The 20,795-nt window shown below is 38.7% G+C and overlaps 2 protein-coding genes across 4 annotated transcripts in view; both read right to left on the bottom strand.

The window, feature by feature from the left end:
* LOC131048354 (callose synthase 3) overlaps nucleotides 1-20,795 on the bottom strand; it is a 218,098-nt gene that overhangs the window by 69,673 nt on the left and 127,630 nt on the right. The gene's annotated exons all lie outside the window — the stretch shown is intronic.
* LOC131048355 (uncharacterized) lies at nucleotides 14,364-15,610 on the bottom strand. Its single transcript, XM_057982290.2, has 2 exons — nucleotides 14,943-15,610; nucleotides 14,364-14,825 (listed from the first exon to the last, which is right to left on the bottom strand). The coding sequence occupies exons 1-2, from the start codon at nucleotides 15,261-15,263 to the stop codon at nucleotides 14,664-14,666; spliced, it is 483 nt and encodes a 160-aa protein (XP_057838273.2). The 5' UTR covers nucleotides 15,264-15,610; the 3' UTR covers nucleotides 14,364-14,663.

Raw genomic sequence — 20,795 nt, forward strand, 5'->3', positions numbered from 1 at the left:
TTTCAATAACAGGTTTCACCGCGCATACACAATGCTACGACATCCTTATCTTATTGCGGACCCAAGGGAAATCTACTATGGGGCTTTAGATCATCTCACTGCTATGTTCGTGAGGACACATCCTACACCAAATGATCTAAATGCAGCGTATGCAAAGGCTATTGAAGTTAGTAAGCACATGGGACAGAACATCACTGGACCACTACTACACATGGGACCTGTCACAGCACCGAACCAGATGCAGGCAGTTGGTACTGCGTTGGCCAACCAAACTCCAGTCATGAATCCAATTCCGCAAGCAACATATCCGAGCATACAGCCGGCAAATCAGTTGGTCCTTCACCCTGGAGTTCCAATTTCTCAAGCTCCACCAACACAACCTGTGTACCTACAAAATGCCTCAAGTTCGTCAAGGACACAAGAAGAAAAGGATGAAATGAAAGAGTTGATTGAACAAGTCAAGAAACTATCAACCGAAGTAACTCATCTGAGGAACCAGAATAATCAACTCCAGGGCATGCAGAGGGTCAACCATGGCCAATACGCGAACAATCAAAATTTCCAAGGAAATAACAACCAAGGTTTCAGAAATAATTATCAAGGAAATAATAACCAAGGTTTCCAAAGGAGACCATGGAATACGGCTCCCAATAATGGAAATGTGGTGACGCCATTAGATAACCCACCAAATTCGCAGAATCAAGAAAATCCTTCTACCAGCAAAGTGTTTCTAGCAGAAGCAGCCTTATCCAGTTGGTGCAGACTCCACAATACGAACCAACATTCTGAGTTGCAATATCCTGAGTTTAAGATTGCAGCCGACATTTTTCAACAAGAGATGCGCAGCACTGATCCACCTGAAAATCCGCCCACGACAGGATACGAAATGGTCCCAACCACACAATACGGTCAAGCCATGATTGTTGAAAGCTGCAAGTATTCACAAGAAGAAATTAGTCAAGCACAAAATGGGAGATTTCCACCAGAATCTGCTATTGGACCAATGGTACCACCAGGATCCCAGTTCCCACCTGCATCTGCAAATGGGCCTATAGAGGACTCAGAGTACTATTTTCCACCATTGAACAACAGTGTCTTAGTTGAAGGGATAAAGGAGGTATTTCACCAATCATCAGGAGGTGTGAACCAAAGGGTTTATCATAGAAATCAAAGGAATCAAGAACCTCTAACTACATCGATTCCTCCAAACAATTTCTCTACTCCCCCGGATCCCCAAGCCAGCAATAATCCAAAATATCCACAGAACATGCAAGAATACAGACAGAGGAATATTACACCCCCCGCAAGCAATGAAATGAAAAGGCTGGCCACGTTGGTGTTAGAGGAACTCAAGAAAGTTAAAGTGAGCCTACCACTCTATGAGTTGCTCAAGGTTTCAGAAATCAAAGATGCAGTGATCAATAGTTTGAGTGAGTCGAATACAGTAAGGTCAAATGTTAAGGACTCGACCAACAGGACCCAAGCTACAATCAATGTGACCCAAGAAGAAGCCTATGACCAAGGACAATCCGAACAAAATGAATGCATGGTCCAGACCATAACCTTCCCAGCCAAAAGGGAAGATATGTTGGAAGGAAAGGTATTACTCAAAAGAGGCGAGACTAAGAAAACTCAGCCTACTATCAAAGAAGGCCTCGCCACTAGCCAGATTCTTCCAGACAAGGAAGTTGCAATTAAGAAAGATGTGGTCAAGAAAGCGAAATCATTAAACAAAACAGATCACTCAAAAGAGGAGAGTCTAGCAAAAGACGATTATCCAAAAGTCAATGAAGTAAAACATCAAGAACACAAGGGGGATTCTTCAGCCCCTTCTCAAGGAAAAGATGAACCGGCCCCGTTCCTGCTATCAGTTAGAATTTTTGGGAAATTATTGCACAATTGCCTTTATGATTCAGGAGCTTCCAGTAATGTGATGCCCCTGGCTGTCTGTCAAAGACTAGGAATAACTCCTGCTCCTACCAAAAGAAAGGTCACCCAGCTAGATAAGACAGAAGTTCCAGTCATGGGCGAATTGAACAACATTCACATGCAATTGGCCGCGGACCCGAGAGTTCAAAACTTCATAGATATTTCGGTGGTGGATATTCCTGATTCATATGGGATGCTTCTGAGTAGAGATTGGTCGCGAAAATTGAATGGGTATGTGTCAACTGATTTTGCACACATGTGGCTACCATGGAGAGGAGTCCCGAATCAAATCAAGATTGACAGCACTCCGAGATTAAGACTTATGATAACTGAGTATGGGGAAGACAATGAAGTTCTTTTCTTAGAATCCGATCTAGGGACATACAAGCCTAAAGTAGAGGAAGTCCTGATGATACAAAACATATCAGACAAAGAGGGTCAACAAGGAGTAATGGAATCTACAGAAATTGTTGTTGAAAGCGACCAAGGATCTGACCAAGAAGATGATGGAATGTTTGAGAATTTCAGAAGGTTCGTACATAGAAACATCCAGCAAAGTGTGCAACTAGGTAACTTAACATCCGTCCGAGATCTGCTTCTTCCAAATTGGTGTAGAATACACAATGCCGTCCATTCAGAACTATCTTGTGCTTTATGTCAGACCGCATTAGAGCAAGTATACAAAAGAGCCCCACAGACGTTGATTATAGAAGAAGTTCAAGAGTCAAAAGCGGGAAGCTCCTCAGGAGATGAAACTTTATCCGACACATCCACCGAAAGTCAAGGAGACCAAGAGACGGAAGATCAAGGAAGTGCAATATGGACATTAAGGTTCGATGGGTCTAAGTCTAAACAAGGATCTGGAGTCGGTTATGAATTGATTAGCCCAACGGGAGAAACCTACCTAGCCGCTCACAGACTACAATTTCCCTGCACCAACAACGTAGCCGAATATGAATCCTTGATTTACGGGTTATTGCTAGCCATCAGGAAGAAGGCAAAAATACTACAAGTATATGGAGACTCAGAAATAGCTATAAGGCAAATCAGGAAGCAGTATGTGTGCCACGACAAAAGATTGACCAGATACAGAAATCGAGTCTGGGATCTCATTGAAAGTTTTGAAGCTTTCAATATCAATTCTATATACAGACATCAGAATCAAGTGGCTAATTCCCTTGCACAAGCCGCCAGTTCTTTGATACCATTAGCAATGGAAGGATTGAAGAAATTCACAGTTGAGTTAGTATCAGTACCTTCGATTCCAGATAACATCACCAATTTTCAAGTTTTCGAGGACGACAAGCACATCTTAGAGTTCTTAACCAACACAGATATCTTCTTGACCCAGATCATTGATGAAGAGGAATTGGGAGAAGCAGAATTTGATGCTGAAGGTGTCTTGAATTTAAAGACAAACACTATTCCAAAAGGAATGGTAGAATTGGAGAGAATTTTAGATCCTGACAAATTGATAAAAATAAAGAACCACAGCATGGAGGGAAACGTGTGCGACACAATCAATCTAGGTGATGATATACAAGCTAAGAATGTGTTTATTGGAAAGTCCTGCACAGCAACCGAAAGAAATGGAATCCTGAAAAACATGAGAGATTTCCCAGATGTTATTGCATGGAGTTATGAAGATCTCAAATCACAACGACCACTGGTGCTTATCCACACGTAGAGACCCTACTAACCAGAACATTGGAGTCATCCTAGCTGATCCTTCTTGCGAAATCTTCAGCAGTTAGAGACTTTATTCAAGAGAGGATAAGATGCCTTTGGGTATTTTATTTTGTGTATGATCGTGTACAAAATACACGTCAACACTATGCTTAACTCCCTATTCGCCATTAATGAAAGAGAAAAGATTTAGACACAACGAGACGCCCGTAGCGCTTATCAGGCCCAAGAGCGGTACACTCCCCCTTGGCCCAACTGATGGCAGACTTTCAATCATCCACAACGGGTTGCCTACCTGATAGAGGCCTAGTTTCTGCTGATCTCATTGCTCTATCTCTCTCCCACACTAGTGGTGAATGTGAAGTATACATCTATTATTAGTCAATTTCTTTAAGATTATACTGTTATCAATAAGATAATTCCATACTCATTCCCTAGTGAGACCACAGAGAAGTAGGTGCAATAGGATGCCCGTAGCGCTTATCAGGCCCAAGAGCGGTACACTCCCCCTTGGCCCAACTTGTGGCAGATTTTCAGTCATCCACAGTGGGTTGCCTACCTGACAGAGGCCTAGTTCTTGCTATCCCATAGCCCTAGTCCCTTGTATCTTACTGGGTTTGGGTATGCAATTTATCCATTCATCATTACTTAATAATTAACCCATGGTTTCTTTATGGGACTAATCCTTGTGATCTTAAAATCACATTAATAATGCAATTCAATACTGTCTTGTAATTTCAATAAATGTTTGTGTATGCATTAGCCTTCTTCGTATTCACTTCCTCAGTGAGATCAAAGGATTTAGACGCAATGAGACGCCCGTAGCGCTTATCAGGTCCAGGAGTGGTTTACTCTCCTTTGGCCTCACTAATGGCAGACCTACAGTTGCCATAGCGAGTGATCTACCTGACAGAGGCCTAGTTTCTACTGACCTCATTGCTCTACCCCATTTCCTCACTAATGGTCCATATGGAATTTATGATTAATTTATTCCCAATTTAAATGCCAGCTTATTTTTTTGTTTTTTTTTTTTTTAGTCATATATATATTAAGTATTTTAAATGTCACATGGATATGCCTAGTTATCCACTATTCTAATTTGAATTACCCTGAAGTCATACCCATTCAATATCTATTTTGGCTGATTATAATATATTTTAAATTCATATTACAGATGGAACCCTCGTTGCTTATCGGTCATGGTCTTTGCCTATGTTTATTGACTAGAATAATTCGCTGATTCAATCTTACCCTATAGGATGGCAAGATCATAGCTCTGATACCATTTGTAATGTCCCCTACTAGGTTTAGATCTGTTTTAACCATAGTTAATCCATTTGAACATACTTATGACTTAAACTAAATTGATTAGGAGACAAAACCATCTTAACCGAAATTCAATCGGTGATAACATAATCTTCTTCCTGATATTGAACTGATAATTCAATCAGATTTATAATCTCACATTTACTTGTTCATTCAAATTACTGTTTCTATATATATATATATATATATATAAGTTCAGATAGTATTACACTATAAGTTTTACTACAGAGTAGTTCCTTATAAAATATTATTTGACTGAACAACCCTTATATGTATAAGTACATAAAACAGATTTTATTCCCTATAATATAAATTATTAACACTGCCCATTTAGTAAATACCAATCATTATTCCACCTAGTAGCTGTAGTGGTAGACAGATCTGATATGTGTCAGATCTGGTCTGCCACAATATGTGAAATTAAGCTTGAATACCTTTATATTAGTATTACATATTGTAGTTTATGTTAATACTATTATTATTAAATTCCACATACAAACATTACTGAGCTATATATATTAAGCAGTCTTTATTCAACACATCCCCTATGCATACTGCCGAGAACAAGGATGTTACTGCCTGTAACGGTTCTGATCTGCTCTGGAACGATCTTTTTTCTATTCCTATCTATCTGCCCAATTTGCCCAACAATGTCTGGGTATAATAATCAGACAGAGCATATATAGAACATCCTATATTGTGTCACGTATCCTATACCTTTATATATTAGACAGTTATAAGCAATATTATAATGCGTATCAGTAATGAACAGATTAAGCCACATAAATTAGGCTATATTAAACAATCATAAACGGCATTGTGTTACTAGTCAGTAGTATACCGATATAAAACTAATCATTATGTCATGTATGGGGAATCAATACCACAAATACATAATTGAATCGAACTGCTGTATATTCCCCCCTTATAAATACCAATATCTCCCCTTATATACTCCCCCCCACCTTCCGTTGAGGGATTGTGAATGCCTTTTATTACTTATTTGTGGAATGATATGACACTTCGTGAAAGACACATCATATGTCCATTTATACTTGTATCACTCCATAATTCTCTTAATCGCTGCCTTAATCCTAATTGGGCTCGCACATGCACCTATTCGTTATTAATGATCGTTATTGTCTTAGATGATATTTTACTTCCCCAAATATAGATATTAATTGTCACCCGTTTGCTAGCTGGGATTGTATTAGTTCGGACTTTGATCTATGCAAATTGTCTATACAATACCTTAGCCGATATTTGTTCCCTTCTTCATTGATGTTGCCATCGAATTATGATGTTTGGCAACCATTCTATCATCATTTAGGCTTCTCTAACTTGTCTATCGATAACTCAATAACATTCCAATCGCTGTCGAATGTCTTCATATTCAATTAGCTATTGTCGACCCTTTTTGTAATAATTATATGGGTAGTATCGCACCATTCCATTCATTATTCTTCATTGAATTTTCTTAATAATGATTCCGTATTTCCCCAATGGTTTTGCAATGTCAACTATACTTATATCTGGTCAAGATTCCCTATCATAATGATAACGCCAGGCATCGGGTATGTTTTGAAGTCACTCTCATTATTCATCCGAGTCCAGGAGGCGAAGGTATTCTATTATGAGTGAATATATTTATTCTTTAATACGCTTCAAAGGGATATGAATACGAATGGTTGCGACTCTCCATTATTTTTTGCAAATTGCACCTCTCGTATGCCAACTAATTCCTTTGTAAATCATTCCTTTGGAAGTCTTGGTAAATTGCTGACTTGTCTTGATTAAATCGCACCCTTTGTCATTATAATCGATGCTTTTTTTTTATTAATTAATTAATCATTGTTTTCCATAAAAAGATCACTTTGTAATGTCCCTTTAATCAAGACGGCTTCTAATCATAAGCTATTCTTCTATATTTTAATTAATTTTTGTATTAATGAATGATTAATATTACTATTAACATCTATAATTAATTACATAATAAATGATAATTTATTATTATGATGAAGAATCACAAAGTCTATTATTAATTACATCTCCAAGATGTGGGGTTATGACAACCCTCTCAGTTTAGAGGAAGATCGTGAAGTCTCATAAATGAGACGATTTTCCAATATTATTAAATGTTAATTAATAAATGTTTTAATTATCGTATTTATTTAATCACAATAATCCAATGTCCAAAGAGGGGTTATGACAATGTCGTACGATGCCTCCTATGCCATATTTGTCGTACAGTTTCACCGTACACCGTACCCTTTTCTCTATGTAGTTTATGGTGTACGTCGTACAGGTCGAATGAATGGACTACGTCGTACGGGTTGATTGAACTAGGTACGCCGTAAAGAATGATGCTTTGTCGTACGCTGTACGGAATGGTGCTCTGTCGTACATCGTATTGACTCCTCGCCTTGCCGTACGGAATGGTGTTATTCGCCTGTGTGGCAACCGTACTTGTTGACCGTACAATGTACAGTATTTATGCTTCTTCACCTGCACCGTACGGATTCGACTTCTCCTATGGCTGGATGGGAATGTTCCTTCCCTCTCTTGATTTTGTCCTGCTGTCAAGTCTGCTTCCCCGGCTTTCCCTTGACCGTACAGATTTCCAGCACTCGGCTTCTCTAGTTTTGTAATGTCCCTACTAGTTAGAGATCATTATCCTACAAACAGATTGTTAGAACACAACAAAAATATATACATAACTAATCTAATTTGTAATTAAAGTTTAATTACTCCATTAACACTAATTTCAATTCTTAAAAAGGATACGAGTGCAGCACTGGCACATGTCCTTAGGCGGCTGTGGGGCTTGCCTTCTTGGAACCCATCTTGGTTCCAAGCCATATCAGGAAATCGAAGGTTAATTCGATTCATGTCTTGGATGTAATTTCTTACACCCAAGCCATCCAGGAAATCGAAGGTTAATTTGATTCCTGTCTTGGGTGTAAGAAATTACACCCAAGCCATCCAGGAAATCGAAGGTTAATTCGATTCCTGTCTTAGGTGTAATTTCTTACACCCAAGCCATCTAGGAAATCGAAGGTTAATTCAATTCCTGTCTTATTACACCCAAGCCATCCAAGGAAGACCCTATGTCAATTCCTTGCCTTGGATGATGCACCTCATCATCCAAGTCCTCAGAGGGGACCGGCCAGATCCGTCTCTTCTTGGATGAACTTAGCCAACCAAGCCATATATATGCATATAGATATTCAGTATATACTGTCTACCAGGGATTATCATAATCCCTGAATTAGACTACCGAGATTTCCTCCCAATAGCCTCCATCATATAATCATATTATTGTCATTCATTGATATCCAACATTTCATAACCATTCATATTATCAATATCATCCAATTTATAATACATATTATCATTATTATTTAAATTATAATCTTGTGACATACACATTGAGATATAATTTTGTAACATACACATTGTAATAATGACGACATAATTTTGTAACATACACATTATAATAATCATGACTTAATTCTGAAACCTACACATTATAATAATCATGACATAATTCTGAAACCTACACATTACAATAATCATGACATAACTATCAAAATTACAAGCATATTTATGTGTGTGTGTGGCACACACATCCACATACATATACGTACCTTCGATGTCTCTGCTATCTTCCCTCTTTCTCTTGCCTCTGCCTACACACCTATCCTTTCTAATCAATGGTCACACCTCTTCATCATGTATGCCCTTTGGCAAGAGACATACCCCTTCACCATTAGCACCCTGTGAGAGAGTGCAACTCTTCGTTATTTCTACCCTTTGAAAGGGACACAACCTTTCGTAATCAGATCTGCACTTATTATTTAAATCAGATCTGCACTTCTCATTTCCAATTTATCCTCCCTTATCAAATGAGGTTCTCTTCTCTTTTTTATATCTCATTGTTGAGGGAGTCACAACTTTTCCTTTCATGTCTTTTGACTTTTCATTAACTTAATTAATTTTTAATTAGTCATATTTAATTATATTATTTTATATTTTAATTTAATTTTTAATGTTTTACTTTTATTATTATCATTTATTATTAATTAAATTCTATTTCGAAGTGGGGACATTACAAGTTTGTACGGTGTAGTTGGGGCTCTAAGCTTCATGTGGTTACCTCATCACATCAACGCAACCTGGACCCTCAGGAGACAACTTGCACTTGTCTACTCTGAACCGTACGGTTGAATTGCTTTCGACTGATGCGAACCGTTTAGTGTATAGTATTAACTTCTTCGGGGCTTCTCCACCAGGCTCTACAGCATCCAATTTCAGATCCTCACCCTATGAATCTTCTTCATACACCTTAGCTACTTCCGCATTCCCACTCGGCGACCTCTGTTCATACGATACATGCTCACTTGGTAACTGTCCATACAGCCCAGACACACCAACGTCAGATGTGCACAGATGAATATTGTACGACGAGCTTTGTACTTCCTCAATTTGGCCAATTTGTAGCATGTTACAGTCGGGGTGGAAAACTTCATAATCCTCCATCTGCCAGTGGAATAATCCATTAAGAGAACTCGTCTCATCTTCAGAGCAATTTTCTAGTTTGAGCACCCCTTCATCGTTGGGTTCCATGCCTTTCCTAACTAACTCTCCACCCTCAGACTCAGAGTCCGAGGGTGCTTGTTTTTCACTCACCGCCTGGTTCCTCAAGTCAATGACGTGCTTCCTCCCGTCACTCTCGATCGGGAGTGTGTTTCGCTTCCAGTTATGATTCACCTTGGCAGTAACCAACTATCCCCTCCCAAGGAGTGCATCGTACGCCTTCTTCTGTAACTAGATAACTACAAAGTCCAAGAAAAATTGTTGTGTCCCAATCATTACTTTTTGTGCCATCAATGTTCCCAATGGCTGGATGTCATGTTGGTCGGCACCTACCAAGTGGAAGGTTGGCGGCGAAAGCTTCGGCTTTCCCAGACATTTCCATGTGTCTTCTGGCAGTACATTTACTCCCGAGCCTCCATCGACAATGGTGTTTGTCAACTTCTTCCCCATTATTTCCATCTCGACAACCGTCGGCTTCCTCCCAATGCTCAATGTCAACAACATTAGACCACTGGACTCATTCCCTTTGGTTGATGGTTTTCCCGTCAATTCCTTCTTGTGTGGCTTACATTGGTTTTGGAAGACTGCGTCATCACTGACTGTGTTGGCAATTGCCATTCTCAGTTGTGGCATAATTTGAAGAAGGTCTGCCACCTTGATGGGTACGATTGTCTGTAGTACCTGTCGGACCATGTTCTTCTCTGACTCCCGCAATGACATACTTGCAGTTCCATTGGAAGTTACTCGTTCCTTCACCAACACTTGTTCTATTTCGGCTTGTTCCTTTTCCATACTGGAGTTTGAATACATTGCCTTCTTTGTTTGTGCTCTTGTGATTGCCAAAACTACGTCCTCTTGTTCCTCCACGTCCAACATATTAATACCCTTCTGATTTGGGCAGTTGGTGTCTTCATGGTCACCTAGTCCACACCATTTGCACAATAATTGTATGTTGTCTTTCTTGTTATGGAAGTCTCTCACAAAGTGTCCCCATTCACTACATTGTCGCCACTGTATGATAGGATGTCCTTTGGAGTCGCCCTCATTGATTTCCATAACCACTTGGGGATACATTATATGATTTCGATGGGCTAGACTCTCTCTGTGTGAAGAGTACTTGTGTACTTCTCATCTTCAAATTGTACGGGCACTCGTTGATTGAATGCCCCAACACTTGGCAAATTTCACAAAACATATTTCTAGGACAATTAGCTTTCGTAAATTTTAAAAAACATATTTCTAGGACAATTAGCTTTCGTGTGCCCCTCCCTTTTGCACTCAATACACCATAGTTCATTACCTTCATTGCTGGTTCCTTTCTCAGCCTTCAATTCTTTCATCATTCTCAACATATACCATCGAAGGGCTCGTACGGTTTTGGATTCTTTGTCACTACTACTACCTTCGGTGCTCTCATCATCATTGGTCTTCCTTTTCTCTCGAGAGGTTTTATTTTCACTCTCGATGTCCATCGCTTGATTGTACGCATCGACGTATGAGGACGGAGGCACTACTTTCACCTTCTTGCGCAGTGAGGGTATCAATCCCTCCGTGAACCCCCTCTTCTTCAACCCGTCGGCTCGCTGGTTTCCCATGTTGTTCAACAGTTCTTTGAGCTTACGGTTGTAAGCGCGTACACTCTCATCTTTCCCTTACTTAGTATTATAGATTTCGGCCACGATCTAATTATCATCCCTCAAGAGTTTGAATTCCTCCTAGAACGCCTTCTTAAGATCACTCCATCTCGTCTTGTGTTGGGCATCGAGGTCTGTGTACCAGTCAATGGCGATCCCCCGAAGGGTGGCGGGAAATGCCTTCAACCAGTAGTCCCTGTCATCTTGACCATTTGACTCCCAAATGGTTATGCATGTTTTGCAATGCCATACCGGGTCCTCCGGCCCGTCTCCCGTGAACTTCGATAGTTTCTGCTTCTCCTGGGTGTTCAACATTATTTTCACTGGGAAGGTACATGTGTATTCGCCTTGTGTGTCGGACCTGGGTGGACTGTTTCGATCGCTACGTTCTGGTGCTTTCCCTGCACTCTCGAACACACAAGCATCCTCTACACGTCCACCTTCAGCGTCCCCAACACTTTGAGTACTTCCAGGTGTGTCGGTCCTGAGTGAACTGTTTCGACCGCTACATTCCGGTGCTTTCCTTGCACTCTCAGACACATGCGCGTCCTCTACACGTCCACCTCCAGCATCCCAACACTCCGAGTACTTCCAGGCTTCGACTCATCTTTGTGCTCCCTCCGGCCGAGGGTCGGCAGATCACCTAATTGCTTGGTCTTGACCACCCTGTGGCCTCTTCTCACCTTTAATGGGATCTACAGACATGAATCACTCAAGGTTGACCCAATTTCTTTTAAGGCAACGGTGCCAAAATGTTTGCTGGTACAACTGGTAAATTAAGTACAAGAAATAATAATGTACATGACAATGCATACCAAACACGGCAGAAAATATATCTTTATTCGCACATTCAATTATTACAGAGAAGAGACCAAAGATGGTCGGCCAAGGATTACACTAGATCCGACAATCCCATCCCCCTTCCTTGACAGTACACAACATATTTAAAGGACCCGATGCTTGCCGAGAGGTACACAACCGTCAACCAATCAACACATAACCACCCGAGACTGACAACCCACTCAATACAATTAATTAATACCATGTCGAATAACAAATATTATCAAACATAACAACAAGCAATTTAAGCCGACAACATCTATATTATTTCTATTCAAAATTAAGTGTATAATCGTATAGTGGAGCAAAACTTGATTGTTAGCTATGATTTACCTTCTGCAACAATGGTTGTGAAAACAATCGCAATGATTTTAAGTGTGATAGGGATGAGTACTACAATAAATATGAGAGGAAAGTGCACTATAGCATCCATTGAGGATGACTTTTAACTCAAATTGGGGAAATTGATTAGAAACCACGAGGTGTATAATTCAAGTTTGTCCATGGTTATAAAGAATGAATTGATAATCTAAAGGAATGTGCAAAATGAGTAGGAATGTCTAGCTTTGTCAAAGGAAGGAGAAACAAGTTGGAAATAGGGCTGGAAATTCTAAGAAAAGAGATGTAGATGCTACGCAAACATAAGATCTAAGGCACACAATAAACCAAAGCAATGGCAGGGCCTCAGAGACTTAACTCTCACAAGATCCTTTGACCTGGCCTCAGAGACTTAACTCTCACAAGATCATTTGACCTGGTCTAAGAGACTTGCGCCCACAAGATCCTTTGACCTAGTCTTAGAGGCTTAACTCCCACAAAATCCTTTGACCCAGTATCAGAGGCAAATTCCCAAATAATGGCAACCAACTTCCCACAACTCCAAGTAAATTTAAAGATACTGGCCTTTGTTCAAATCGAGTAGAATGGGGCTACATTAGATCAGTTTTTGTCCTCTATGCTAGTTTGGGTATGCTAATGATAATGTTTTTGAGGATGGCTATATGGCCTAGAAGTTAGTGGCAAGGACTCGGATATACATTTCATTTGCCTTGTTTTTGTTGTGTTACATATAGATTTCGGAAATACATATCATGGAAGATTAGTGGGATGGGAAAAGAATTGCAATAAGGGTTTGAAAGGCTAAAATATGATGGTGAAGGCATCTAATTTTGAGGACATAAGGATTTGTGGGTACTTCAAATTCCACAATTTCGTAAACATAATCAAATTGTTTTTAACAGTTTTAAGCAAATAATACATCATAATATATAAGTTTGTACTATATACAATTTTCATAATGGTTCAATTCATTTCTTATCATTTTGTTAACTCCCATTTTATGTAAATAAATAATAATAATTAAATTCTATCATCTGTGTACCTTGTAGGTGGATTACAAGTGGTGTCTCAGTTGAATATCCTCTAACTTTATTCATCACAAAGAACTAAAGAAGCTAAATCTCCTATTTCTCAAAAATATGTGGAGTTCTAAACCTAATTATAAGACAAAAATTTCGAGCCATCCCCTAAATACTCAAGTAAATGCTATTCAGCCCTTACTTCATAAAGTTTGAAGGTACTCAATACCTTTATTACAGCATAAACAAGGGCTTTCCATGCTAGGATTTTGTTGATCTAAAAACTATATTCTAGAATTAATCCAGCCAGCTTGTATTTCATATAGTTGATGCAGATTTTTGGATAAAATCTAGGGTTTCCGTAGGATACTTGAGAGGATTGCAAACATTTGAAGTATGGGTTTTAGCTTCATATCAACAAACTAGATTGATGGTGTTGTTAACAGAAGAATGGTCAAGGTTTCACTTCTCTTCAAAAGAACTGAAGGATTCAAATGTTTCAATGTGGAAATTTCTCTAAAATCCAAAATTATCACTCGTGTACATTCCTTTTTTCTAAGTTACCGGTTCCGGTTCGGATTCAGGTTCGGATTCGGGTACGGATTTGCAGATTCGGCAAAAAAAAAAAAAAAAAAATTGGGTACGGGTACGGGTTCGTCCGTACATACATATATATATATATATATATATATATATATATATATATATATATATATATATATATATATATATATATATATTTTAATTTTTTTTAATATATATATATATATGTTCAAACTTCAAATATCAAAATTATATATGTTCACAGTTCAAACATACAAATATGAAACATACAATGTAACTTTCCCATACAATGATACATAAATGATAACAGATAAATCATAAATCATAAATCCATAATTGCCAATGCCAATAAATATTCTCATATTGATATATCATAAATCATAAATGTGATATCATATTCATAATTTGCAAAAAAGATAATATTCAAGTTTCAAGTTTCAAAATGTGAAAATGTCATGACACAATAAAGTATAAAGTTAAACATTCAAATTACAAGCCATCTATGGGATTTAAATTCCATATTCATCTTCATCTAAAGCATCCAACCCAAGCCCACGGTCATCAAGTGGTTCAAATTCAGCATCAATTGAACCAATATCAAATGGAATGCCACTCCCACTAGCTATGTCTCTCTCAAATTCCATAACCGCCTCGTCTATAGAGACTTGGCAAAGTTGTGCAACTGTAGCATCTAAATCAGCACACTCAGGGGCTAGATCCCAATTCCTTGTTACACCCTCACTATATTCAGGGTCCTTATGTGACAACAAACGAAGGTTGGAGTGTACGTAGACCAAATCCTCGGCTTTCTTTGCACCCAAACGATTATGTTTGACTGAGTGGATGAAGGAGTATGTACTCCAATTCCGCTCAGCTGAAGAAGAACTTGCAACTTGTTAAAAGTTAAAACATAATTAGAAATTTATAAATTAAAATTATAAAATAAAAATATAATAGCATCAAATGGAATTGGAAAACTATAAAAAATAAAAAATAAAAAGATACATACTTGGGAGTTAAGATTAATTGCAAGAGGCTGCAAGTAAACGGAGCCTTGACCATGTACATACCACCACTCATCAGCATCCATCCCATATCTAGCATTAAGAGCTACAACATCATGATTTTTTGCAGATAGAAATTGGCCAAACTCCCTCATGACAATATTTCTTGTCTCCTCATCTTGATATATCTTTTTAAAGGCAGCCCTATAGCCAGAAGCAACCTCTGCATCTCTATATGGTGGCACCCTCCTTGGTGTTGCAAGCATCTCTGCACTATAAAATTTTGGTGTCAAAGCAAATGCTAAGAGATGTAACGGGGTGGTCATCTTGTTCCTACGATCAACAACAATTTTCTACACAACTTTGAAAAATGTTTCCGTTGGGTCATTTTCTTTTCTATTTATTACTTCTTTTATTTTTTCCACCATGCAATCCATGCCATCATAAATCTCGCCCAAACATGGGCGATCAGTATCAACATACCTGATCATGCTCATGATGGGCTCAGTGAAATTCAAAACATATTCCACATCATCCCACCATTTCTCACTAAGGATCAATGCTCTTACTTTTAGAGCTCTTTCTGTGTGGGACTGCTTCCTTACACTCCACAAGTTGTTGATGACCATAGACCTCAAGGCGTCTCGCACCTTCAGAAGTCGTCTTAAGACGAGAGTGTGAGATGCAAATCGTGTTTCAGCAACCTAAAATGACATAACAAAATACACAACATATATCAAATGCAAGTCTATAAAAAATACAAATTTAAAACTAAAAAATTAAAAAATAAAATTTAAAATTAGTAATTATAATTACCTTCAACAACTCCAACTTGGAGAAGGTCCTGAAAATGGCTTGTGACATATGATGATTAGTCACAAACATTTGAATCTCCTCGCCCTCCGCATACAGTTTTTTCACCCAATCAATTTGTGTGCCAAGCTTTTGCATGATTAAATTGAGTGAGTCTACTGCGCATGGTGTCCAAAAGATGTGACCATATGTAGCCTCCACTATAGTCCCTGCTGCCCTACAATTTTTACCATTGTCAGTTACAACTTGGACAACATTTTGAGGCCCCACCATGTCAATGCATTCTATCAAGATATTGGCAATGAAACTTGCATCTTTAACTTGCCCCTCACAATCCACTGCTTTCAAAAACATTGCCCCTTTAGGACACACTGCTATAACATTGATCAATGGCCTATTTTTACAATCTTTCCATCCATCAGAAACAATGGTCACACCTGTTTCCTGCCATGTATCTTTGATGACCTTCAACTGTGACTCTACGGATGCTTTCACCTTTGCCAATAAGGTGGTTCTCACCTTTTCATACCCTAGACAAACATAATCAGAAGGTGTATTGCAAAGAGTATGCACCATGTCCCGAAAGTAAGGTGATCTAACAAGGTTGAAAGGAAGCCCATTGCCATAAAGGCAACATCCAATTTTGGAATCTGCAATCTCTCTCAGTTCATTTTTGAAGGCAAAATCCAATGGGCCTCTTTTCCGTGAAGCCACAACATTCTGATTCTCTACTACATTAACTGGTGGGTTTTGCATGAAAGGATGTGAACCAACTGGTCTTGTGGAGCCAATGCTACTAGAAGGCCTCTTAGACATTGAGCTTGGATGGACAAGAGGATGATCAGTCTTTGCTTTGCTACTTCTCCTATCAGCTTCCTCTTGTTCTCTAATATATCCCAAAATTTTATTCCACGCCCAAGGATGAAACAAAGGTGGCCTTTCACTCGAAAGTATGAGCTGGTATACTCAGTGCCACAATGGTTGCATTGCCAAACAAAACCCCCACCACTAGGCACTGGGTTGATCATTGTTGTATAATGCCAAAGTGGTGAATCTTGATCAATTTTAAAGGGGGTATTTTCAGTTCGGACATTTGCAACTGAACTAAAGTTTGCACTTGCACTTCCAGTTCCAGCCATTATGTATGATTATATGAATAGTACACCTAAAATGAAAAGAGAACGCACAACATTATTGAAAAAAATTATTAAAACTTCGATATTATAACCCCATACTATGTATACAAAGTGTAAAAAAAATATACAAGACTTCTTTAAAAGAAATTTAAAAAACTTTAAAAAACATTTTTAAAAAATTTTAAAAATTTGAAAAAAACTTGGAAAAATTCTTGAAAACTTGAAAAAAATTCAGATTCACTTACTTACCTTTAATGGCTAAATCTTTCTTCTCCAGTGATTCCTATGCCTTTGATGCGTGTCTCACACCTTCGTAGTCGTCACCTTCGAAGAAAAATACAAAAATTAAGAAGCCTGATTGTAGAGAAAAAATCTTCAAAAATCCAAGTAGAATAAGTTGAATACATGTTTTGATGCATGAAATGCATCATAGAGGGGCAGATTAGGGTTTAGATGTAAAAATAAGATTAAAAAAATTGTTTTTTTATTGTTTTTAATTGCTTTCTAACCCGTGGGCCCCGTTTTTGGGAACCCACGGGCTTGGGTTCACCCGAGTCCTCTTGGGTTCACCAGGGTCCTCCTAGGTTCGCCCTGGGTCCCACCCGGGTCCTGCCCAAGCGGCTGGGTTCCCTGTGGGTCCTGCCGAGTCCTCTTGGGTTCACCCGGGTCCTCCTGGGTTCGCCCTGGGTCCCACCTGGGTCCTGCCCAGGCGGCTGGGTTACCTGTGGGTCCTGCACAGGACCCACAGGGAACCCAGCCGCCTGGGCACGACCCAAGTGGGACCCAGGGCGAACCAGGCTGGGACCAGGACCGGGCACAGACCACGACCAGGACACAGCCAATTTAGGCAAGAACTGGTATCACAGCCTTTTTTTAGCAGTGACCATATCAAAACAGTAACTATTTCTAATGCTCTATTCCAAAGAGTGGCAAGGGCTGCACATTCCTATTTTGGGGCCAATTTCATTAGTTTTATTCTATTAGTTGTTTTGGAATAGGTCTTCCTTAAAGTTCCTTTCTTTCTACATTTTACTGCAGCTTTGGACAGGTTTGCTTTAAAACACATGCTTTAGGATATTTAATTAGTATTCTCAAAGCCCTAAAAGCTATCCATTGTAACCTAGAAATAGAAAGCTGATGTCATGCTAATACTACTAAAATATCACTCCGGCTATTATCTCTCTAACTCTTTTATGGTGTTTTTTATTTTGTGAATTGAACCAAGAGTAAATATTATTAAGTCAAGCTTCAATGATATTCCTCTATCTACGTTGCAGCTTCACATGCAACATGGCCTTTCAATTCCTAGAAACATTTGTTCTCCAAATTGATATTCATTCAAATCTTGTTTCAAGCGGAGTACTAGCCTCCATTAAACCAATAGGGAGTTGTTGTGTTTGTTTATGTTTAGACAGTTTCTTCTCAGTCAATATTTGAAAATCTTATAGCCTTGACGACTAACAATCCAACACAAGTATCCAAGACAAAAAACATGGGTATTTAATCATATTCGTTTACGCAAACCCCCTAAGTGAAATCTGTTAATTTTGTGTCGTAGATCAGTAATCAGATTTATGTCTTTTAATTATGCCCTAGTTTGTTAATCAGATTTGTAACATTTTAGTAAACCATAATTCAATAAGCTCATAAATAAAACAAGTAACCAAGAGACAAACACAAATACCCTCGTAAAACCTCCAAGGAGGAAAAACTCAGCATTAAAGACCCACAGGTCAGATTATATATTCTCTCTTAATTGCACAAATACAATACTTAGCTTGCTTCTCCAGATCTGATCCCTTTTGTATGACAGATCTGCACTTCTAAGCACTTCAAGTCTGCACCAAAAAAAGCCTATGTCCTCTTGGACAAGATCGCACAATCCTTGACAAGTTCGCACAATCCTTGAGTAAATTCGCACCTTTTATTTGCACAGCTAGTTCGCTGATTTTATGAATGATTGAATTGTATTTGCAAGTTGACTTTATTTATATGAGACCTTAACCTTTATTAAGTCCAAGTCGGCCTTCCTTCTTTTGGCGCCAATTTATTTATTGTGGCGTGGAGTATTTAGGGTAGCGTGAAAGTATAAGGCTGGGCTTAACTTGGGGGCATGTTACCCCTTTAGGATAGGACCCAGTCCTATATGGGTTCGGATGTTGCCTTAAGCCAATCCAAACCCATCTTACCTAGTTACAAATAACACTCCCTCTTAACTAGGGAAGAAGAGAATACATAATCTGAACCTTTAGAGTTCCATCTAGCACACAAGCATAGAATGGATCTAGCACACAAGCATAGAATTACATCTTCCACCTAGCACACAAGCATAGGATGGTTCTAGCACACAAGCATAGAAAGTGTAATATAAAAGTGGGTCTTTACATAATTACAATTTTCCATCTAGCACACAAGCATAGATTGGACACAATTCATTCTTTCGCACAAGCAAAGAATGGTCAAAGTGTTGCAGATAGAGTCACTGAGATTGGAGCTCCCTCTCAATCAAGGTTCCGTTTTCCACAATACCAAGTCTGTCTCTGAAGTATTCTAACTTCACTCTGGACAAGGGTTTGGTAAGGATGTCCGCAACCTGTTCATCTGTGCTAATGTACTTTAGTTGAATGGCGCCTCTTTGCACCATATCCCGAATGAAGTGATAGTGCGTTTCCACATGTTTGGACCGATCATGGAACACAGGATTTACTGACATTTTTATACAGCTTTGATTATCACAATGGATGGTGGTAGGACCACTAGCTTGACCAAATAGTCCAACGAGGAGTTTGTGAAGCCACACTGCTTCTTTGGATGCAACAAATATTGCAATGTACTCAGCTTTTACAGTGCTCAATGCTACGAAAGATTGCTTTCTACATGCCCAAGAGATAACTACAGAGCCCAAGTTGAAGCAAATACCCGAAGTACTTTTCCTATCCTTGACACTTCATGCCCAATTTGAATTTGAATAGCCTTCCAAGAAGATTGAAGTGTTAAGCGAATACTTCAGCCCATAGCCAATAGTGCCACACAAGTATCTTAGGATGTGCTTGGCAGCCACCAAGTGAACAAGTTTAGGCAAGCTCATGAACTGACTGAGGGCATTCACAACATAACAAATATCTGGCCTTGTATTGACTAGATACATTAATGATCCAATCAGCTGCCTATACTCAGATGGATCTGCAAAATCAGAGTTAGCTGCAGAAACACTTAACTTCTTTAAGTTAGTATGCATGGGTTTACAATCCATCATTCTAAATCTTTTCAGAATATCAATAGTATATTTTCCTTGACTTAGAAAAATTTCATTGGATTTTTGCCATACTTCTAACCCTAGGAAGTAATGCATTAGTCCTAAATCCTTCATTTCAAATTCTGAGGCTAATTCTTTCTTACATCTTATGATTAATTTATTTTCACCAGTGAGAAATAAATCATCCACATATAAAACCAAAATAAGCATATCATCATCATAAATCTTTAAGTAAATGTTAGCATCAACATCATTCTTACGAAATCCTAAGCTTAGTAAGTACTTATCAATTCTTTCATACCATGCACGAGGAGCCGGTTTGAGCCCATATAAGGCTTTCTTCAACCTGCAAACATGAGAATCTCTTTTATGGATTACATAAATTTCTGGTTGCTCAATATAGACTTCCTCCTCAATAACACCATTGAGGAAGGTTATCTTAACATCCATTTGATGCAGTTCCCAACCTTTGGCTGCAGCAATAGCTATTATAGATCTAATAGAAGTATATCTAGCAACAAGAGCAAAAGTTTCTTCATAATCTATTCCTTCCTTTTGGGAAAAACCATGAGCTACAAACCTAGCTTTGTATTTTTCAATACTACCATCAGCATTATGCTTAATTTTAAACAACCATTTAGAAGAAACAACAG

This window comes from Cryptomeria japonica, chromosome 8, assembly GCF_030272615.1.
Source record: "Cryptomeria japonica chromosome 8, Sugi_1.0, whole genome shotgun sequence".
Taxonomy (NCBI): Eukaryota; Viridiplantae; Streptophyta; class Pinopsida; order Cupressales; family Cupressaceae; genus Cryptomeria; species Cryptomeria japonica.